The 21,899-nt window shown below is 49.8% G+C and overlaps 1 protein-coding gene across 3 annotated transcripts in view; it reads left to right on the forward strand.

Moving 5' to 3' along the window:
* Positions 1 to 330: 330 nt before the first annotated feature.
* Med12 (mediator complex subunit 12) overlaps positions 331 to 21,899 on the forward strand; it is a 24,781-nt gene continuing 3,212 nt past the window's right edge. Inside the window, exons 1-42 of one of the 3 annotated variants that reach the window (XM_051142481.1) lie at positions 331 to 642; positions 1,151 to 1,255; positions 1,456 to 1,647; positions 1,759 to 1,918; positions 2,369 to 2,550; positions 2,711 to 2,821; positions 2,933 to 3,187; positions 3,830 to 3,976; positions 4,650 to 4,749; positions 4,858 to 4,994; positions 5,221 to 5,352; positions 6,146 to 6,272; positions 6,969 to 7,198; positions 7,755 to 7,835; positions 7,951 to 8,121; positions 8,326 to 8,470; positions 8,637 to 8,687; positions 8,980 to 9,098; positions 9,295 to 9,438; positions 9,880 to 10,043; positions 10,272 to 10,403; positions 10,753 to 10,980; positions 11,158 to 11,302; positions 11,483 to 11,603; positions 11,967 to 12,068; positions 12,170 to 12,283; positions 12,546 to 12,721; positions 12,889 to 13,068; positions 14,084 to 14,155; positions 14,611 to 14,744; positions 14,914 to 15,075; positions 16,313 to 16,424; positions 16,578 to 16,667; positions 17,157 to 17,266; positions 17,509 to 17,644; positions 18,192 to 18,353; positions 19,842 to 20,219; positions 20,428 to 20,578; positions 20,715 to 20,920; positions 21,086 to 21,163; positions 21,253 to 21,307; positions 21,383 to 21,470. In XM_051142481.1, the coding sequence (XP_050998438.1) occupies positions 544 to 642; positions 1,151 to 1,255; positions 1,456 to 1,647; positions 1,759 to 1,918; positions 2,369 to 2,550; positions 2,711 to 2,821; positions 2,933 to 3,187; positions 3,830 to 3,976; positions 4,650 to 4,749; positions 4,858 to 4,994; positions 5,221 to 5,352; positions 6,146 to 6,272; positions 6,969 to 7,198; positions 7,755 to 7,835; positions 7,951 to 8,121; positions 8,326 to 8,470; positions 8,637 to 8,687; positions 8,980 to 9,098; positions 9,295 to 9,438; positions 9,880 to 10,043; positions 10,272 to 10,403; positions 10,753 to 10,980; positions 11,158 to 11,302; positions 11,483 to 11,603; positions 11,967 to 12,068; positions 12,170 to 12,283; positions 12,546 to 12,721; positions 12,889 to 13,068; positions 14,084 to 14,155; positions 14,611 to 14,744; positions 14,914 to 15,075; positions 16,313 to 16,424; positions 16,578 to 16,667; positions 17,157 to 17,266; positions 17,509 to 17,644; positions 18,192 to 18,353; positions 19,842 to 20,219; positions 20,428 to 20,578; positions 20,715 to 20,920; positions 21,086 to 21,163; positions 21,253 to 21,307; positions 21,383 to 21,470 (5,984 nt within the window). In that variant the 5' untranslated portion in view covers positions 331 to 543. Of the gene's footprint in view, positions 643 to 1,150; positions 1,256 to 1,455; positions 1,648 to 1,758; positions 1,919 to 2,368; positions 2,551 to 2,710; positions 2,822 to 2,932; positions 3,188 to 3,829; positions 3,977 to 4,649; positions 4,750 to 4,857; positions 4,995 to 5,220; positions 5,353 to 6,145; positions 6,273 to 6,968; positions 7,199 to 7,754; positions 7,836 to 7,950; positions 8,122 to 8,325; positions 8,471 to 8,636; positions 8,688 to 8,979; positions 9,099 to 9,294; positions 9,439 to 9,879; positions 10,044 to 10,271; positions 10,404 to 10,752; positions 10,981 to 11,157; positions 11,303 to 11,482; positions 11,604 to 11,966; positions 12,069 to 12,169; positions 12,284 to 12,545; positions 12,722 to 12,888; positions 13,069 to 14,083; positions 14,156 to 14,610; positions 14,745 to 14,913; positions 15,076 to 16,312; positions 16,425 to 16,577; positions 16,668 to 17,156; positions 17,267 to 17,508; positions 17,645 to 18,191; positions 18,354 to 19,841; positions 20,220 to 20,427; positions 20,579 to 20,714; positions 20,921 to 21,085; positions 21,164 to 21,252; positions 21,471 to 21,899 lie in introns of all 3 variants that reach the window. The other 2 variants (XM_051142479.1, XM_051142480.1) reach the window with 2 other exon arrangements.

The following is a 21,899-nucleotide window of genomic DNA, read 5'->3' on the forward strand; positions in this document are numbered from 1 at the left end:
TTCTAATCTTTACAACAGTCCGTTGAAGGAAGTATTAGCATACCCATTATCCAGATGCAGGAAATAAGAAACTGTGTGATTACTAAAAGATGCAATTATTAACCAAACTAAACATTCCTGAGCACTTATTTTAGGTCAAGAACTGAGCAAGGAGACCAGAACCCAGCACGCGGCTGCCTCCCCTATTTCAAGTCTGCGCCTCCAGCACCGGCCAAACGGGTGGATTTTCAGTAGGTGAAATTGACTTTCCCTCCTAGGGCCCAAAGCTCCCAGGCGGTGGGGCTCCGCCCCGCGCTGGCGAGGCCCCACCCACTCTGCAGTCAGTATTGTCCGACGGTACCCAGCGTCCCTCGGCAGTTTCCGGCAGTAATCGAGAGTTTCTAACGTGCCCCGCCTCCGCCACCCCCCTTCTTTCGGCCTCAGTCCTCTCAAACGCCGCCCGGCTTGCTGTCCCCGCGCTCCCTCCCGTCCTCCGCCCTCCGCCCCTTCCCACCCCACCTCGCCTGGCCCTGCAGGCGCCTCCGGCGGTTCGGGCTGGGCAAGATGGCGGCTTTCGGGATCTTGAGCTACGAACACCGACCCCTGAAGCGGCTGCGGTTGGGGCCTCCCGATGTGTACCCTCAAGATCCCAAACAGAAGGAGGTGCGTTCATAAATCCCGGTTCCCGCGGGGTCCCGGCAGGTGATTAGAGACACTGACAGTTCAGGGAAGGGGGGGCGGGGCGATTAGGTGAGAGCAAAAGTCCTGAAAGGGGGAAGAGTAGAGTGGACTGGTGCCAGAGAGTAGGGTCTGCCAGCAGTTCCGGTTGGTGAGCCGGCAATGGTTCACGAGCCTTGCCAGAGGTGCCCCCCTCCACACTAGTGCGGGCGCTCTCACACAAACCTCAGAAAGTTGTTAGGGCCAGCTCGGTGAGGTGCCTGCAAGGGAAGAGTGATGTTGAGGTCGCTCTGGGAGATGTGGGAATCTCACTGACTGTGAGGGTGAGGGTGGGGTCCAAATGAACTTAAGGGCTGGGCTTTAGATAATAACCTCTTCTTCTCAGAACCATCGTCCTCCCTTTATCCCTTGTTACCTTCGCCTCTGCCCTCACCTACAACCTCTTCTCTAAGGGGAATGGGAGTGAGCTAAAATGATGTGTTTTTTGCCTCAGGATGAACTGACGGCTTTGAATGTAAAACAAGGTTTCAATAACCAGCCTGCTGTCTCTGGGGATGAACATGGCAGTGCCAAGAACGTCAACTTCAATCCTGCCAAGGTGAGACAACCCTGCCAGGCTGAAGGAAAAAGCTGGAAGAATCTGAGAAGGAGCAAAGGCTCTGGGTTGGGAAAACGGAAAGGAATAACCTAGATGGCAGAGTTCAGAACCCAGGGCTACCACATTGACATTTTCACAGGAAAAGCAGGACCACCTGTCTGTCCCTTCGTATCACCTGAGGTACACTTTTCTTCCTTTAGATCAGTTCCAACTTCAGCAGCATTATCGCAGAGAAGTTACGGTGTAACACTCTGTCTGACACTGGTCGAAGGAAGTCCCTAATGAACCAGAAGGACAACTTCTGGCTAGTGACTGCCAGATCACAGAGTGCTATTAACACCTGGTTCACCGACCTGGCTGGCACCAAACCGCTCACACACCTAGCCAAAAAGGTGAGAAACTGTTTCCTGTTCCTTAGATCAAGGTGGGGAATGTGTCAGGTACCTCCCTGTGTTCTGAGATTAAGTAACACGGTCTCCTTTGCGTTTGTGATGTCTATCCAGGTCCCCATTTTCAGTAAGAAAGAAGAAGTGTTTGGGTATTTAGCCAAATACACAGTGCCTGTGATGCGGGCTGCCTGGCTCATTAAGATGACCTGCGCCTACTACGCAGCAATGTCTGAGACTAAGGTTAAGAAGAAAAATACTGCTGACCCCTTCACTGGTAAGTAACTCGGTACAGCCGGTGTACTACTGACGGCTTCAGGGAGTGATAGAGCCTTGGACTCATTCTTCCTAGTCTGTAGTCTTTGCTTCTGCATGCGTTTACTCAGTTGGTAAGCAATGGTATCATTTGATTATTTGCTGTATCAGGTACCGGGTTGTCAAGATGACCAGCAAATAATCTCTGCTCTTTGGATCTTCGCGAAGATTCTAAGACATATGTAGCATAATTAAATATAGAACATGGTAAATGCCAAAAGACTAGACAGAAGGTTCTTGGAGACTTCGGTGGACATAATGATCACTTGCTTTAAGGAGGTGGCATTTGTCTACAGGCTAAGAGGATGAATAGAGCACAGAGCTTGTGGTGATTGTGGGTGGAAGTAGGGGGTACCGAATCTCCTAAGCCTAAAAATAGTATCAAATAGCTCCCTTTCCATATTTTCTTTAGAATGGACGCAAATCATCACCAAGTACTTATGGGAACAGCTACAGAAGATGGCTGAATACTATCGGCCAGGGCCTGCAGGAAGTGGAGGCTGTGGTTCCACTATAGGACCCTTGCCTCACGATGTAGAGGTGGCAATCAGGCAGTGGGACTACAACGAGAAGCTCGCCATGTTCATGTTTCAGGTAGGAGCGAGGGCGTGTTGTCCGTGGCACTGCCTTGCACCTTCTCCTGGGCCGTCCCAACAGAATGGAATTTGCCTTTTACCTCACCTGCCTTGTGGCTCTCTTCACCCTCCCATTTACTTTATCTGCCTTACCTCTAATAGTTCCCTGCTATCCATAGGATGGAATGCTGGACCGACATGAGTTCCTGACTTGGGTGCTTGAGTGTTTTGAGAAAATACGCCCCGGAGAGGATGAATTGCTTAAATTACTGCTTCCACTACTGCTTCGAGTAAGACCTAGGCATAGGGAGGGAGTGTTTAGAGGGATTTGAGTAAGACTGAGACATCAGAGCAGTGTCTGCTGGAGGAAACTAGGGGTTCTGTTGGTCATGTCTTCACAGTACTCTGGGGAATTTGTTCAGTCTGCCTATCTGTCCCGCCGCCTTGCCTACTTCTGTACCCGGCGATTGGCTCTACAGCTGGATGGCGTGAGCAGCCACTCATCTCATGTTATATCAGCTCAGTCAACAAGCTCTCTGCCCACTACCCCTGCACCTCAACCCCCAACTAGCAGTACGCCCTCAACTCCCTTTAGCGACCTGCTTATGTGTCCTCAGCACCGGCCCCTGGTTTTTGGCCTCAGCTGTATCCTTCAGGTAGGTACTAAAGGGCCCAAGAAGGTAAAAAAGAACTGACTGTTCATCCTGGAGAATGGAGATGAGTCCAGCTGAGAGATGGGAGCAGGCCCTGAGGAAGTGTTCAAGGATTCGTATTTCTCTGTGAGAGGATATTTCCTTTTAGAGGGTTTGGACAGTCTCTTCCAGGACTAAGTAGTAGGCCCAAAGCTTTGTAGGAAAGTGCTTAAGAATGTGGATATGATCGTGTATGCCTGTAGTCCCAGAACTTGGAAAGAAGAGGCAGGAGGATTGTGAGTTCAAAGTCAGCTTAAGCTACATAGCCAAATGAAACCTTGTCTCAAAATACTATTAAAAAAAAAAAAAAAAGGATGGGCCAGGCATGGTGGTGCATGCCTTTAATCCCAGCACTCAGGAGGCAGAGACTGGCAGATCTCTGTGAGTTCAAGGCCAGCCTGGTCTACAAAGTGAGGCCAGGACAGCCAGGGCTACACAGAGAGACCCTGTCTTAAAAAAATATATGGTAAGGAGGAGAGGTATCAGGAATGATACTTGTCCCAAGGACTCAGTCATAGTAAACCTAATTCCAATGGAAAACACAAGGGAGGTGGACCTTCAGTGGGGATATGATACCTGGGTTTGATTTATCTATTTATTTGCCAGACCATCCTCCTATGTTGTCCTAGTGCCCTAGTTTGGCACTATTCATTGACTGATAGCCGAATAAAGACTGGCTCACCACTTGACCACCTACCTATTGCTCCTTCCAACTTGCCCATGCCGGAGGGGAACAGTGCCTTCACTCAGCAGGTGAGTTTAAATGCTACCCTGGAATTTCAAAGCTGGCATGTGTTTTAGGTTTTTGTTTTATTTTTTTTGAGACAGAATCTTGCCGAGTAGCCTTTGCTGGCCTGAAAGTTGCTATGTAGACCAGGCAGGCCTCAAACTTAATGGTGATCCTTCTACCTCTGCCTCACAAGTGCTAGATCGCAGGCATGTACTACCATGCCAGCTTGTAGCTACTCTTTAGTTTTTCATGTATCTGGGTGTTTGTTTCCTTGAAGTTTTTTTGTTTTTGTTTTTCTGGGTTTTTTTCTTTCTTTCTTTTTTTTGTTTTGTTTTGTTTTGTTTTGTTTTGTTTTGTTTCTTGAGACAGGGTTTCTCTGTGTAGCCTTGGCTGTCCTGGACTCCATTTTGTAGACTAGACTGGCCTGGGACTCACAGCAATCCGCCTGTCTCTGCCTCCCAAGTGCTGGGATTAAAGGTGTGAGTCACCACGCACAGCCTGTTTTTTGTTGTTTTGTTTTGTTTTGTTTTTTGAGACAGAGTTTCTCTGTGTAGTCTTGGCTGTCCTGGACTCACTTTGCAAACCAGGCTGGCCTTGAACTCACAGATATCCGCCCGTCTCTGCCTTCCTGATTGCTCAGATTGCTGAGATTACAGGCCACTCGCCTGGCTGAAGGTTTTTTTTCTTTAATTATAGGTTCGAGCAAAGCTGCGAGAGATTGAACAACAGATCAAGGAGCGAGGACAAGCAGTTGAGGTTCGCTGGTCTTTTGATAAGTGCCAGGAAGCTACTGCAGGTGGGTATCAGAGGACAGAAGATAAAGGATCAGTGATGGGCTCACAGATAGCTGAGACTGTGAATCCATTAAGCCTCTGGCTCAGTCCCCTTTACTGTTTGCCTTCAGGTTTCACCATTGGACGGGTGCTCCATACTTTAGAAGTGCTGGACAGCCATAGTTTTGAGCGCTCTGACTTTAGTAACTCCCTTGACTCCCTTTGTAATCGAATCTTTGGATTGGGGCCTAGTAAGGATGGTCATGAGGTGAGTAAGAAGAGAAACAGAAAGAGCAAAAGGATTGCGGGAGAAGCAGTCTGTATAAGGCAAAGGTATAGTACGCCATTGAAGCCAGGAGATTCCTGAAGAGCCCTCTTCCTGGTTCCTGGGCCCAGGATGTGCTAAGCTGGGGCCTTGTCTTGAAGAAAGAGGAAGTTGGTTCTTTTGTCCCCATCCTTCCCCGACTTATCCTTGTCAAATCCTTTGGTTGCAGATTTCCTCTGATGATGATGCTGTGGTGTCCTTATTATGTGAATGGGCTGTTAGCTGCAAGCGCTCTGGGCGACATCGTGCTATGGTAGTAGCCAAGCTCCTGGAGAAGCGACAAGCTGAAATTGAGGCTGAGGTTAGAGGCAAACAAAGGGGAACGGGCTGCCCAGTGGAAAGAATCTAACTGGGTTTGGACGTCTTGGAGTGACTGGGGTAGTATGGCGATTGGGACTGCACTTTTGGGATGGCAATCAACAGATAGAGAGCTCTTATCTTGGCACATACCTGTAATTCCAACACTTGCAAGGCAGATACAGGAGGATCGTGGTTACAAAGGCAACCAGGACTAGGTAGGAAGACAGTCAAAAAGCCAGGCATAGTGGGACATACCTTTAGTTAGCACCCAGGAGCTTGAGGAAAGCAGATCTCTGTGAGTCTGGGGCCGGCCTGGTCTACCTATCAAATGCTAGAACAGCTAGGTCTACATAGAGAGGCCCTGCCTCAAAAAAAAAAAAAAAAAAAAAAAAGGCTATAAGAAATGCTGGGCATGGTGGTGCATGACTTTAATCCCTGATTTCACTTGGGAGGCAAAAGCAGGCTGATCTCAATGAGTTTGTGATGAGCCTGATCAACATAGTGACTTCCATGTCAGCCAAAGCTACATTGTAAGATCTTGCCTCACAATACCAAATAAGCAAGTGAACAAAAGTGGTAAACTTACATACAGCGAATGTTAAGGACAGAAGGCAGAACTAGGAAAGAGCCGATAGATAAACTGGTTAGAGAGGAGATCACGGCTGTAGTTGGGAGTTGGCAAGGGAAGGAGAAATGTGGGATGGAGCCAAGACGGGTGATACTTCCAGGGTTATATACTGAAGAGTGAAGAAACAGGGAAAAATCACTCCTCAGTCTGTTCTCTCATCTTGCAGCGTTGTGGAGAATCAGAAGCAGCCGACGAGAAAGGCTCCGTTGCCTCTGGTTCCCTCTCTGCTCCTAGTGCACCCATTTTCCAGGATGTCCTCCTGCAGTTTCTGGATACACAGGCTCCCATGCTAAGTATGAACACCTAGAACCTTCTAGTTACTCTGCCTAGATTCAGTTACAAGCTGTGTCATCATCAGAAAACAGAAAGAAGGAAGGACCTTCTGGTCTACATTTCTGTCTTGGGCTCTGTGCAGAATTACTTTCAGGCATAATTCAACTCCATGATGCTCTCACATTTTTAATGGACTAGAGAAATGCAAAGAATAAAACCCGGGAATATTGGAGCAGAGAGTTTTTACTATATGCACAGCTGCAAAAATGCTCTGATCATTCTGAGATGGTGGTGGACAACGTTAAGTGGTGTAGCCTGCTAGCTGGTTTCTTTTAAAATCGTGTCTGGGTATTTTTCCTGCATGCACCGTGTCCATGTCTGGTTCCCGCAGAGGCCAGTGGAAGGCTTCAGATCCCCTGGAACTAGAGTTTATAGACAATTGTGAGCCGCCATGTGGGTGCTGGGAATCAAACCTCAGGACCTCTGGAAGAAAAGTCAGTGTATGCTCTTAACTGCTGAGCCATTTTTCCAGCTCCACTAACCATACTTTATATCTCTAGGCAGTTTCTGACTTGTTGTTGTTATTGCTGTTCCTGTTATTGACTCAGGGATGTCTCTCTGCAGTATTCTAAGAGCACCCTTACTGACATGCTCCTCTCTCTTTTTGTCCCATTTCGTGTTCTGCTAACTCATCTTTCCTCATTCCCTCCGTCTAGCTGACCCCCGCAGTGAGAGTGAGCGAGTGGAATTCTTTAACTTAGTACTGCTGTTCTGTGAACTGATCCGACATGATGTTTTCTCCCACAACATGTACACCTGCACTCTCATCTCTCGGGGGGACCTTGCATTTGGGACCCCTGGTCCTAGGCCTCCCTCTCCCTTTGATGATCCATCGGATGATCCGGAGCGCAAGGAGGCTGAAGGCAGCAGCAGTAGCAAGCTAGAGGTGTGTGGCCTTTTCCTTGCTCTGAATTATTACTTCTGACACTCCCAGTTTCACAGCTTCTAGAAGCCTCTGAAAGTCTCTTTTACCTGAGAACAATAGTATTTTCTCAGCACTTCCGTGCCTTAGGAAGTACTCTCATGTAAGTCTTTCACGTGGTCTTCACTAAAGGTCTATGAGGTACTTTTGCCTTCCATTTAAAGCTGATGGAAATGAGCTGGGCATGGTGGCGCACGCCTTTAATCCCAGCACTCGGGAGGCAGAGGCAAGTAAATCACTGTGAGTTTGAGGCCAGCCTGGTCTACAAAGTGAGTCCAGGACAGCCAAGGCTACACAGAGAAACCCTGTCTTGAAAAACTAAAACCAACCAACCAAACAAACAAAAGCTGATGGAAATGGAGGTTTTCCTCACTTACTGGTTAAGTAGCTGGTCAAGATCTGAATCCAGAACTTGGGCTTTCCTCATGCCTCTTTGGTCCGGTTCTCCGTGAACATTCCTGGACAGTGAGGAACCACCTCTTGTTTTGTTTTGTTGTTTTGTTTTGTTGTATGCCTTCAGGATCCAGGGCTCTCTGAATCTATGGACATCGACCCTAGCTCCAGTGTGCTCTTTGAGGACATGGAAAAGCCTGATTTCTCAGTAAGATCCTGAGCACAGAAGGGTCCGGTGCCTTGGTTCTACCCTTATACCTCTTTTTGGAATGTCTTCATGCCTCCTGCTTCTCCTCAATGTTTTGCCCTTTTCACCTTCTTAGCTGTTCTCCCCTACTATGCCTTGTGAGGGGAAGGGAAGCCCATCCCCTGAGAAACCGGATGTCGAAAAGGAAGTGAAGCCCCCGCCCAAAGAAAAGATTGAGGGGACACTTGGGGTTCTTTATGACCAGCCACGACACGTGCAGTATGCCACACACTTTCCAATCCCACAGGTACTGTTCTCCAACCTTTGCGATGGCCGGTTTTGAGCCCAGGTGCCCACCTAAGGAATTTGCCGAGGGGCTAGACCCATTCCCAAGGGGGTGGGTGTCTTTGCAAAGGGGCTTGGACATGGGAGTGTGGAAAGATACAAAGCATGCTCTCAAGAGGAGGGCAGGAGACTTGTGATGGACTCTGATGGTGCTGCTGGGATGCAGGAGGAGTCATGCAGCCATGAGTGCAACCAGCGCTTGGTCGTACTGTTTGGGGTGGGGAAACAACGAGATGATGCCCGCCATGCCATCAAGAAGATTACCAAGGACATCCTGAAGGTTCTGAACCGCAAGGGGACAGCAGAGACTGGTGGGTTTGAGGCTCCCTAAACAGAAGACTCCCCAAAGAATGCCCTAGTCAGTCTTCCATGCCCAGTGTAGGGCACTCCCCAGTCATGTCCCAATGTCCTGTCTCTTGGAGTCTCCTGAGAGCTCTAGTCCTTTTGAAACTTCCCCCTCATTCCCCCCCTCTACAGACCAGCTTGCTCCTATTGTGCCTCTGAATCCTGGAGACCTGACATTCTTAGGTACCTCACAGTAAGCCCCTTGCTGCCCACCTCCCCCTTCCCCGCCGAACCCAGCATCTCCCTGTACACGGTCCTCTGAGGACCACATAGTCTGTGGTCCTTTCAACGTGTGCTTCATGGTCCCAATGGTCCCTACCCCAGCCCTTCCTTGACCTCCCTCCCTTTTTTTTCTCCCTTCCCTTTTCCTCTCCTCCCTCCCTACCATAGTCCCTTCCCCATGCCCCTACCCGAAACCCTAGTCAACTAGTTTGCTTTTTTTGTCCTGACTCGATGCTTTCAACTGTCCCCTCAGGTGGGGAAGATGGACAGAAGCGCCGTCGCAGCCGTCCTGAAGCCTTCCCCACTGCTGAAGATATTTTTGCTAAGTTCCAGCATCTTTCTCACTATGACCAACACCAGGTCACGGCTCAGGTGTGGGCCTAAGCCAGCCCCCCTTCCCACATTCTGGCTTCTTGTCCTATTTTCCTTTTCATCTTTATCTCCCCCCCCCCAACACCTGAGCAGGCTAAGCCTGCTGGTCTCAACCGCGTCCACCATCATCCTTTCCTGCTTCCCTGGGTCGTCTTCTTCCCTTCTATTCCCGTCTCACTCAAACTGCCCTTATCAGGTCTCCCGGAATGTTCTGGAGCAGATCACGAGCTTTGCTCTTGGCATGTCATACCACTTGCCTCTGGTGCAGCATGTGCAGTTCATCTTCGACCTAATGGAATATTCACTGAGCATCAGTGGCCTCATCGACTTTGCTATTCAGGTGGGGAAGTTGGGGGAGATGAGGGCAGAGGAAGGACTATCCATGCTATCTAGGGGGAACGGAGACAGGAGCAGAGGCTCCAGCCAGGTTCCCAGGCTCTTTGGATGGCTGGAAGACTAGCACAGAGGGAGTGGAACATGAGCTAAGACTGCTGGAATAGAGACTTAAGTGCTCCCTGGGGAGGCCCAAGAGACAGTTTAGAGCCTTGGGTACAGGCCATCCTCCCACTGTGCGGTTTATACCACGTTGACCTGGAGACTGGCTAGAGAGGCTGCTAGTAGAGGGCAGGAGCCTGGTACATGGTAACCCGATCCTTCTCTCCTGAAGTGGCTCCAGTGGGAAGGAACTCGGGCTTGGCCATGTCCAAGTTCCTCGCAGAAAGTGGGGTTATGGTCAATGAAAGGGGTCTCTTCTCATGTTTCACCTCCATTTCTCTGACAGCTGCTGAATGAGCTAAGTGTGGTTGAGGCCGAGCTCCTTCTCAAATCCTCTGATCTGGTGGGCAGCTACACTACCAGCCTCTGCTTATGTATCGTGGCTGTCCTTCGACACTATCATGCCTGCCTCATCCTCAACCAGGACCAGATGGCTCAAGTGTTTGAGGGGTAAGTGGGGTTTCTGAGTAGTCGAAATGCGGAGGGTCCTGGTGAACGCCAGTCAGAAGTGGCCTAGGAGGAACATGTGGGTCCACACAGTGGGGCAGAGCCTGCTACTAGAGTAGGGGTAAGGAATAGTGTTACCAAGACCCTTGGACTTGTTTCCAGGGCCTTTGTGCCCTGGCCCCTGTATATCATATATCACCTGTTAACCCTCCCGCCGCCCCCCCCCCACAGGCTCTGTGGTGTAGTGAAACATGGGATGAACCGTTCGGATGGCTCCTCTGCAGAGCGCTGTATCCTTGCTTATCTCTATGATCTGTATACCTCCTGTAGCCATTTAAAGAGCAAATTTGGGGAGCTCTTCAGGTAAGAGAGGTAGAAGGGGTCAGAGAGTGGGGCTGGTCCCAGGTCCTTCCTATTCCCGCGCGCACCTCAGCACCCTGCTGTCTGTGCAGGGTCATTAAGGACTCTGCCGTTCACCTGTTTGTTCGTGACTGAAGTGAACCTTCTTCCTCCTTGCCTTCACAGGCCACTCTTTCTTAGTCACATGTGATTCCCTTCGTGCCATGTCTGCTGTGGCTCAGCTCCCTTTTTCTTCTCCCAAGGTCCTCCATCCTTCACTCCGTTCTTTTTTCTTTCCTCCCCTTTCCTGCCCAGCCCTGTACCTCACCAGGCCCCCTTCAGTATTGCTGTTTCCTTTTCCCCACCCCTGCAGTGACTTCTGCTCAAAAGTGAAGAATACCATCTACTGCAACGTGGAGCCATCAGAATCCAATATGCGCTGGGCACCGGAGTTCATGATTGACACTCTGGAGAACCCTTCTGCTCACACTTTCACCTACACGGGGCTAGGCAAGAGTCTCAGTGAGAACCCTGCTAACCGCTACAGCTTTGTCTGCAATGCTCTTATGCACGTCTGCGTGGGCCACCATGATCCTGACAGGTATGAGTCATACTGAGCTGAGGACTGGTCATCATCATCCCTCCACCTGATACTGGGAGGGGTGGCTTACCTGCAAGATGCTATACCTTTCATTGTCACGGGGCAGACACAAAAAGTCAGGAGTCTAGGCTTTTATGGGGCAAGACGTTTCCTGAGGGCTTCTGTACTTTCCCCTAGGGTAAATGACATCGCAATCCTGTGTGCTGAGCTGACCGGCTATTGCAAGTCACTGAGTGCAGAGTGGTTAGGAGTACTCAAGGCCTTGTGCTGCTCCTCGAACAATGGCACTTGTGGTTTCAACGATCTCCTGTGCAATGTAGACGTAAGGCTTTGGTGGGGTCTTGCTGGAGAATGAGACAGTTGCCTATTTGGTAGAGATCTGGCTACAATCAAGACCATAGAGGGTCAGAGTTGAGTAGAGTGGAGGCATGGCACCCTGGCTGGGTCTCCTCCCCTTACACTGACTCAGTGTCTGTCTACTTTTTTTTTTTTTTTTTTGCAGGTCAGTGACTTGTCTTTTCATGATTCGCTGGCTACTTTTGTTGCCATCCTCATTGCCCGACAGTGTTTGCTCTTAGAAGACCTGATTCGCTGTGCTGCCATCCCTTCACTCCTCAATGCTGGTAAAGTACCAATCCATAACCCCTAGAATGTCAGGACTCCACCACCTGCTAATACAAACTCCGTTACCAGACCCAGGCCAGGCTGGAAGGGTTGAAGGGCCTATTTGGAATTTGCAGCCCTGATGCCAGGCCCCGCCCCCCCCACACACTATATGTCTGGGGCTGGAACCCAATACTTCCCCTGGACCTTTGAGGATTTTGGCCCTTCAGCTGTGAACCATTTCTGTGCTCCACTTCTCCTTCAGGATTATATTGTTTCTTCTCCTTCCACCTCACTTGTTTTCCACCTTATTCCCCCTCCCAAAATATACACGCGTAGAGTTCGGTTTCATTCTTTTCAGATCTGCTGTGTTTTCCTTGTAGCTTGCAGTGAGCAGGATTCTGAGCCAGGGGCCAGGCTTACTTGCCGCATCCTCCTCCACCTGTTCAAGACACCACAACTCAATCCTTGCCAGTCCGACGGAAGTAAGTGACTTTGATTGGAGCCAGGCAGTTACTAGTTACCGAAAACTGTGGCTCTCCCAGCCTTTCCCTCTTGCTTCCCCTCACTTCTGGCTCCCTTGTAGACAAACCTACCGTTGGAATCCGGTCCTCCTGTGACCGCCACCTGCTGGCTGCCTCCCAGAACCGCATCGTGGATGGAGCTGTGTTTGCTGTTCTCAAGGCTGTGTTTGTCCTCGGTATGCAAGGGGGTAGGAAGAGAGACATGCCGGAAGGGTGTATGGGGTGGAGTGCCAGCTAAGCTACAGGGACAGTCTTTCTCCCTCCCAAAGGTGGTCTCTCTGACCTTTGGAGAAGAGGGGAGGGAGAGAAGTATATTTCTGTATATTTCCGTCTCATGGGGCCACATTTGGGGACTTTCTGCCTCTGTGGGCCAGGGCAGGTTTCCACACACTGTTATGATCTCACTCTGCCCTCCCTATCTCCCACCCATGAACGCAGGGGATGCGGAGCTCAAAGGTTCTGGCTTCACTGTGACGGGAGCGACAGAAGAACTTCCAGAAGAGGAGGGAGGAGGTGGTAGTAGTGGTCGGAGGCAGGGTGGCCGCAACATCTCTGTGGAGACAGCAAGTCTGGATGTCTATGCCAAGTACGTGCTGCGAAGCATCTGCCAACAGGTCAGTCTCACCTTCCCCCCACACCACTTAAGTGCTGCTATGTAATATAGTCCTGTTTCTAGCCCGTGACCACACTCTCCCTCCTGCCATACGTTGGGTTCTTTACCTGCCCCTGGCACAACTTCCCCTGGGGTTGCTTGCTGTCTTCTAATTATCAGCTTCCTTAGGAATGGGTAGGAGAGCGTTGCCTTAAGTCGCTGTGTGAGGATAGCAATGATCTACAAGACCCCGTGTTGAGTAGTGCCCAGGCCCAGCGCCTCATGCAGCTCATCTGCTACCCACATCGACTGCTGGACAACGAAGATGGAGAGAACCCCCAGCGGCAGCGCATTAAGCGTATCCTGAAGGTAGGCCAAGGTGCTGGGATGCTGGGGGAAGTGGCAGGGACCCTACCTGGAAACAGTGGGACCTGTTCAGTTCTTAGAAAGGTGACCATGCATGGAGGATAATGGGAGCGAGACAAATACCTGCAGCATGGCCTTAGGGTCAGATCTAGTGCTGTGGTCTAGACTCAGGAGTTAGGCTACGAGGTGAGTGCACAAGTCTCTGGGGTGAGTAAGGCTCATCTGTGGGAAGAATTGCCCGTGAGAGTTCCAGATTCTGCTTTGCATATATGGCCCTTTGGTTGTGACTCGGTAATTGAACGGTAATAGCTGCTACCATCACACACACAAAGGCACAGCATCATGCGTTCAGTTTTCTTTTTCATCTGCTCTTTGTTACCTTCTGAAGTGAATATGAAACGCCTTGTTTGACCAGTGAGGAAACTGAGCCTTGAGAGGTTAATTAACTCGCCCAAAGTCACACAAGGAACTAGGGAGTTTAGGGCCAGTAGGTGGACTCAGGTGTGCCTGTGCCCTTTCACTTCGTCATTTTGCTTGCCTCAGACATTTGGACGGACTGGGATGGAAAAATAAGGTCATGGAGGAAGAAGTAAAGGAGTGAGGTCTGTTTAGCCTGGAGGAGATAGTGCTGCAGGGGGACTACGTGACAGGAGCTTTCCAGTCTCTGCAGGACTTTGAGAGAGTGTCCTGGAAAGGCTCTTGGGGGACTTTGAGCAGCTGATAGCAAACGACAGAGTCAGGTCTCATCCTTAACTTTAGGGATTTAAAGGTTAGCCATTAAGCAGAACTTTGTGAGGCTCTGGGACAGGGATCTAGAGGCATATGAAATCATTCTTTCAACCATAGTAAAATACACTAGTTTTCAATCATTTCGGATTGTTGAAATGTAGTCTTTTCTAATGAGAGGGGCATGGAGGTCCCTTTCCAACCTCTCGAAAGCTGTTGTGGCGGGATAAGAACTAGGTAGCTAAGGTTGACACAATGATGGCTAGTTTGGGGATGTGGTTTTTACCACCAGAACCTAGACCAGTGGACCATGCGCCAGTCCTCCTTGGAGCTACAGCTGATGATCAAGCAGACCCCCAGCAATGTAAGTAATGTTCCCAAGCCCCACCCCCTTTCCCTGAGTCATGGCCATCTGCCACCATAGAAGAACTGTGGTCCTGCCCTCAAGCCCCTGCCTGAAAGAGATAAGAGGGAGTGTGAAAATGGCAGGCACCTGGGGCTGTTGATAAAGGAAATGGGCTGAGAGTGTTGGAGCCTCTAGCAACTGAGAAGTGTGGCTGTGGTGGTAATGGAGCTCGTTTCTGTGGCTGCAGATAGATATAGGGAGGCTTGCAGAGGAGGAGATAGCGGGGAACTGTAGAAATACAGAGGTACAAGAGGACACAGCTTCCGACAGAGATGTCCCCACTGTCGGCCTCCATGATGCTGATGCTCTCCTTCAGCCTCATCTCCCGTTTTTCCTGCCATGTTTTCCTCGCCATGTTTTCCCCCTTCCTGCTAGCTGCGTGTTAGGACTTGTGTACCTTTCATCCTCCCCAGGAGATGAACTCACTCTTGGAGAACATTGCCAAGGCCACAATCGAGGTTTTCCAACAGTCAGCAGAGACAGGCTCGTCTTCTGGGAGTACAGCAAGCAGCATGCCCAGTGGCAGCAAGACCAAACCTGTGCTCAGGTTGGGTAGCAACACTATAGGGGTTGTCGGTCCTTCCTGAGATTTTCTACTAAGAGCATGAATGGTGGTCTCAGAATGGGGATCCCGGACATGCCTAGGGAAAAGAAATGATCAATTGTTCAATCTTGCTTGCCCAGCTCCCTGAAACCCTATGTCCTCTGACTTCTAGCTCTCTAGAGCGTTCTGGTGTATGGCTGGTGGCTCCTCTCATTGCCAAACTGCCCACCTCAGTCCAGGGCCATGTATTAAAAGCTGCTGGGGAGGAATTGGAGAAGGGTCAGCACTTGGGTTCCTCTTCCCGAAAAGAACGAGATCGGCAAAAGCAGAAGAGGTAAAGGGGCTCTGGTGGGTAAGGATTGGAGAGTCAAAGGGAGAGGAGGGGCAGGCCAGGGAAGAACAAACTCCAGGGCTCAGGTAGACAATAGGTCTCATGAGAAAGTGGCGTTTGGGTGTGGTGTGGTGGTGCACACCCCTTAATCCCAGGGGGAAAAAAGAGAAGGGAGGGAGGAAGGGAAGAAGCAAATAAAGTAAGTGGTAAGTCAAGATCTGAGTGGCATGGCTAAGCAGGAGGTCACATCTTAGGGGTAGAATCTAGAGTTCCACAAGATGGCTCCATGGGTAAAAGTGCTTGCTGCCACCCTTGAATTTGATCCCTAGGTTCCACATGGTAAAAAAAAAAAGAGAGAGAGAGAGCCAATTCCCACAAGTTGTCTTTTGGCCTTCACATGTGCATCATGGCATATGCACATGCATGTATGTAAAACAAAACACATAGAAATCAGAACTGAAATATAAAAAACATGTTAAGAGTCGAATATGAGCCAGGTGTGGTGGTGCACACACCTTTAATCCTAGCACTTGGGAGGCACAGCACTTGCTGTGATTTCAAGGCCAGCCTGGTCTACAAAGTGAGTCCAGGACAGCCAAGGCTACACAGAGAGACCCTGTCTCAAAAAAAACCAAAATAAATAAATGAAGGGCTGGGCGGTGGTAGCGCACGCCTTAAATCCCAGCACTCAGGGAGGCAGAGGCAGGCAGATCACTGTGAGTTTGAGGTCAGCCTGGTCTACAAAGCGAGTCCAGGACAGCCAAGGCTACACAGAGAAACCCTGTCTCAGAAAACAAAAAACAAAAAAAAAGCAACAACAACAACAGCAAAAGAGTAGAATCTGGAGCCGGTCATAGTGGTGCATGCTTTTAATCCCAGCACTTGGGAGGCTGAGGCAAGCAGATCTCTGTGAGTTCGAGGCCAGCCTGGTCTACAAAGCGAGTCTTAAGACAACCAAGGCTACGCAGAGAGACCCTGTCTCGGGAAAAAAAAAACACACAAAAAAAATAAAACAAACAAAGAGTAGAATCTGGAGCCAGGCAGCACTCAGGAGGCAGAGGCAGGCGGATCTCTGAGTTTGAGGCTAGCCCGGTCTACAAAGAGAGTCCAGGACAGCCAGGGCTACACAGAGAAAGAAACCCTGTCTCAAACAAAAACAAAACCAGAGTAGAATCCAGGACAAGGAAGTTGGAAGGTGCTTGAACTTTTCTCTCTGCCCTTCCCTTCCTCGCTGCTCTAGCATGTCCCTGTTGAGCCAGCAGCCTTTCTTATCACTGGTGCTGACATGTCTGAAAGGACAGGATGAGCAACGTGAGGGACTCCTTGCCTCCCTCCACAGCCAGGTGCACCAGGTATGGGTATCTGGGCCACGGAGGTGACATCAGGATGGGGTGCACCTAAGCAGCCCCTACATGCTTGGACCCTTCATTGTTTCCTGATAAACATTTGGTGATTTGGACTAGAAAGAAGGGAAAAGATTCCTGTTAAACTTGTTTCTATCCTAGATTGTGATTAATTGGCGAGAAAACCAGTACTTAGATGATTGCAAACCAAAGCAGCTGATGCATGAGGCACTCAAACTGCGGCTCAACCTGGTGAGGGGGAATGTGGGGTGAAGGAAGAAGGGGTGCATCTGGAGATACAGTTAAGAAGCCCCAGTCGTGGGGGGACAGGTTTGAAAATGGAGGCCCTAGGTTCTTTGAGGTCTTCCAGTGTTAACCGCACTTTCTGAAAGGATGCAGGACCTTAACATGGTTAAAGGAATTCAGTCCCTGTGGCCAGGATCCAATAGACTGAATACCTTATATGCTTGCTGGACCCCAGAATACTAGAGACCCATTATGGAATGTTGGGTGGAATTATATAATTCACTTAGTATACAAGTCCCATCTCTTTATAAGTAAGGGAACTAATTCCAACATACTAAATTCAGCCACTGCCTAAGAATGAATAGGAGGTCATAGGTACAAATGATAGGACAGGGCCTCGGGGGTCTCAGATCCTACCCAACCAGGTTCTAACCTAAGTGTTTCTCAACAATGGGCATCATCCTGAAGCATCTGATTGGTTTGTGGTCCTGGCAGGTGGGGGGCATGTTTGACACGGTGCAGCGTAGTACCCAGCAGACTACAGAGTGGGCCCAGCTCCTCCTGGAGATCATCATCAGTGGCACTGTGGACATGCAGTCTAATAAGTGAGAACCCCCAGGCCTGCATGCAGGTCATACCCTCAAGGAGTCCCTACCCCATGGTAGCTGCAGGAACCACTGGCTCCATGGCCCTGGGTAACCCCCTGGCCCTCCCCCTCCCCCTCCCCAATCTCAGGCCCCTTGGGATGACATCATGAATATCCCCTTCCTGCCTGTGGCCTCTTGGGCCATTTTTCTCTTAACCTCTGCCTCTTCTGCTTTTCTCCCTGGCTTCCTGCCCACCACAGTGAGCTCTTCACTACTGTGTTGGACATGCTGAGTGTGCTGATCAATGGGACGTTGGCTGCAGACATGTCCAGCATCTCCCAAGGCAGCATGGAGGAAAACAAACGTGCATATATGAACCTTGTAAAGAAGCTTCAGGTGAGCAGAGGAGTCGAAAAGCAGGTTTGGAGACGCTGGAGACTCAATTCCTACCCTCGCTCTGTGTTTACTGGGCAGCCTGGGAGTGGGAAGTGAGTTGACTTGTTTTAGTCTGAGCCCCTTTCCTGTTTATTTTTATCTGTGCAAGGGGGCTTTACTGAATACCATTGCCTCTTTTTTTTTTTTTTTTTTTTTGTAATTTACTTTGTTTCTGTGAGACAGGATCTCATTGGGTAGCCCAGGTTGTCCTGCATTCACTATATCAGCCATAGTGCCCTTGAACCCATAGCAATCCTCCTGCCCCAGCCTGATAAGTGCTGAGGTTATTTTTGTTTCTTGAGATGAGGTGAGGGGTTTTTATATATTCAAGGCTGGCCCTCAAACTTCAAACACTCTTGCCCCAGTCTCCCGAATGCTGAGACTAGCATATACACCGCCATAGGCAGCTCTGAGTGTTATACTTACTGTGTTCTGTGCTACCCCTTGAGAGTTCCTGTCCCTCTTTTTCTGTATCTTTGACTCGTGACCCATCTTCCTGTGTCTGCAGAAGGACTTGGGGGAGCGCCAATCAGACAGTCTGGAAAAGGTTCACCAACTGTTGCCACTGCCCAAGCAGAACCGAGATGTCATAACCTGTGAGCCACAAGGCTCCCTTATCGACACCAAGGGCAACAAGATTGCTGGCTTCGACTCCATCTTCAAGAAGGAGGCATGTCCTGTTGTCTTCACCCCCTCCAACACCCCATGTTCATCTCTGACCTCACAACCCCAGCTCATACAGCAAATTCAGGAGCCTATTAGGCCCCCCCCAAGAAAATCTACAAATCATTTGTGGGCTCTGAGCAAATCACCTCGCTTTCCTTATGCTTCATCCCCCATTCTTTTGCAGTCTCAGCATTTCTTCTACCTGTCCCTTGCTACCGTCTCCCACTTTTCTCCATGCCCTACCCCCCTCTCTGTCCCACCATTTTCTTGTCTTCTCACCATTCTGTTGATGCCCTGTCTCTTTTCTCCATGGCTCTACTTGCCCAACTTTGCTTTGCTTTTTTTTTTAATTTTTCATGTCCGTTTCAGTATTTGGATTTTTTTTTTTTAATTGTGTCTATGAGTGTATGTCTGTCACTTATGCACCTCCCTGGAGGTGGAGTTACAAGTGGTTGTGAGTCCCTGATGTGGATTCTGGGAAGCAAACCTGGCTCCTGTGCAAGAGAAGCAAGGGCTCTTAACTACAAGGGCCATCTGGCCTACCCTTAGTTGCAGTATCTTCTTGGTTATCCATATTACTCTGCATAGAAAAAGGAGAGAAGGGACTGCAGAGGTTAAAGTGCAAAGTGAAGCCCATTAGTATATACATTCCCTTGATTCCTTTCTTTTAAAGATTTATTTATTTATTATGTATACAGATTTTGTTATAGATGGTTGTGAGCCAACATGTGGTTGCTGGGAATTGAACTCATGACCTTTGGAAGAGCAGTCAGTGCTCTTACCCTCTGAGCCATCTCTCCAGCCCCTGATTCCTTTCTTCATGAGTCTGTTTCTCTCCTGCTGCCCCTCCCTGTCTCTCTCCCTGTCTTTCTCTTCCTGTTTCTCTGGGACAGCCTTTCTTTGCCATCTTTAGTTTTTACTTATCTCTTTTCTCCTCTCCTCTCCTCTCCTCTCCTCTCCTCTCCTCTCCTCTCCTCTCCTCTCCTCTCCTCTCCTCTCCTCTCCTCTCCTCTCCCCTCCCCTCTCCTCTCCTCTCCTATCCTCTCCCTTCCCTTTCCTTTCCTTCTCCTCCCCTTCCCTCCGTTCCCTTCTTTTCTTCCCTCCCTCTCTCTCTGGTTTCTTTCTATCCATCTCATCTTCTGTCAGTCTCTCTCCTACCCACCATCTCTGTGTCCCTGTCTGCTTCTTCAGTGCCTGTTACTCTCCTGGCCTCACCTTTCCCCTCCACATCTTTTCCCTGCAATTCAACTCTGTCCCAGCAAGAATGTTCTCTCCTGCATACATCCGTGTGTCTGTCTGTCTTTCCTCTTCTCATCACGTCCCTGATCCACTTAAAACTCTGCCCTTGTTTGAGAACTTGTCAACGGATATTTTACCCTTTCTAGAAGTTCTCAAGTCCTGTCTCCTGGTCTCCAAATCTCAACATCTCACTGTTTTTTTGTTTTGTTTTTGTTTTGTTTTGTTTGCTTTTTGTTTTGTTTTGTTTGGCCAGGGTCTGCAAGTTTCCACCAAACAAAAGATCTCTCCCTGGGACCTCTTTGAGGGCTTGAAGCCATCAACAGCACCGCTCTCCTGGGCCTGGTTTGGCACAGTCCGAGTGGACCGCCGAGTGGCACGAGGAGAAGAGCAGCAGCGGCTCTTGCTCTACCACACCCACCTGAGGCCTCGGCCCAGAGCCTATTACCTGGAGCCACTACCTCTGCCCCCGGAAGATGAGGAGCCACCAGCCCCTGCCCTGCTAGAGCCTGAGAAAAAAGCTCCTGAGCCCCCCAAGACTGACAAACCAGGGACTGCTCCTCCCAGCACCGAGGAACGCAAGAAGAAGTCTACTAAGGGCAAGAAACGCAGTCAGCCAGCCACCAAGACTGAGGCCAGTCCCCACCCCTACCTAAGTCCTCTTCCTGCCTTTGTGTGTAGGTCAATGGGTGGCATGGGGTACATGGGGAAGGCGTGCCATTAGAATCTTAAGAGTGAATTGTATCAGTGCTGCTCCTTCTCACACCCTTCTCCCTCACCTCCCCACCTCCCCACCCAGAACTGCTGTAACCCACTTACCTTTGCCCTCTGCCCCCATGCAGGACTATAGCATGGGCCCAGGTCGGAGTGGCCCCTATGGTGTGACAGTGCCTCCAGACCTTCTGCACCATGCAAATCCTGGCTCCATATCCCACCTTAGCTACAGGCCAGGCTCCATGGGCCTGTACACCCAGAACCAGCCGCTACCAGCTGGTAAGTACTAGTCACTAGGAATGGTGCAGTTGAACATTCCTCCCTCCCCAGAGGAGATGTTGATGGGGTGAGGGGGAGAAGGCGGCTGCTGAAGAGATGAGGATCCCAGAGAGGTCAACTTTTTATCCTTTTCCAGGTGGTCCTCGTGTGGACCCATACCGCCCTGTGCGACTACCAGTGCAGAAGCTGCCAACTCGACCAACTTACCCTAGTGTGCTGCCTACAACAATGACTACTGTTATGGGCCTAGAACCCTCATCTTATAAGACCTCTGTATACCGGCAGCAGCAACCCACAGTGCCCCAGGGACAGCGCCTCCGCCAACAGCTCCAGGCAAAGATAGTGAGAGGGGCAGTAGGGAGGACTGTCAGGGAGAGGGGTTTTGGTGGGTCACAGGACTGAGGAGATACTTGGGGCCTTCACAAAAACATGCAGGGAAGGAGGTATAAAAGAGACGTGGCAGGAAGCATTTCCTGAATTTAAGTTCTCTTTTTTTCCCCCCTTTAGCAGAGTCAGGGGATGTTGGGACAGTCATCTGTCCATCAGATGACTCCTAGTTCTTCCTATGGTTTGCAGACTTCCCAGGTAAGTGCTGGGACTATGAGCATCACAGAGAGTGAAGCAAGCTGCTGGACACCCTCATGCTCCAATTCTTTCTCTCATCTTCCCTCCAGGGCTATACTTCTTATGTTTCTCATGTGGGATTGCAGCAACACACAGGCCCTGCAGGTACCATGGTGCCCCCCAGCTACTCCAGCCAGCCTTATCAGAGCACCCACCCTTCTACCAATCCTACTCTTGTAGATCCTACCCGCCACCTGCAACAGCGGCCCAGTGGCTATGTGCATCAGCAGGCCCCAACCTATGGGCATGGACTGACTTCTACTCAAAGGTACCCAAAGTAGTGGCGAACTGGCAAGGGACACTGACATATAAGCAAGCATCTGCTTTGGGAAATCCCATAGTTGAAGGTGATAAAATAGGCCTGCATTTTGGGAGACATCGGGTACACTAATCTGGTCACATAACCATAACCACAAGTGACCTCAGTTGGAAGAAATCCTTGAGACCCAACAGTGTCACATTTACAATACTGGCACTTCCCTGAGGACCAGAAAGAAAAAGCAAATGTAACCAATTTTGATAAGAAAGAGTCTTGGGTTTATAAACAGAGTGCATGATAAGGAGTCCTAAATCCAGTATTGAACAGTTAAGTCTAGGCTGAGGGTGTGGTTTAGTTGAGAGCATGCTTACCTAGCATGCATCAAGTCCTGAGTTTGATCCCCAGCCCTACATAAAACCTGGTGTCTTGTGTATACCA

This window comes from Acomys russatus, chromosome X (genome assembly GCF_903995435.1).
Source record: "Acomys russatus chromosome X, mAcoRus1.1, whole genome shotgun sequence".
Classification (NCBI taxonomy): domain Eukaryota; kingdom Metazoa; phylum Chordata; class Mammalia; order Rodentia; family Muridae; genus Acomys; species Acomys russatus.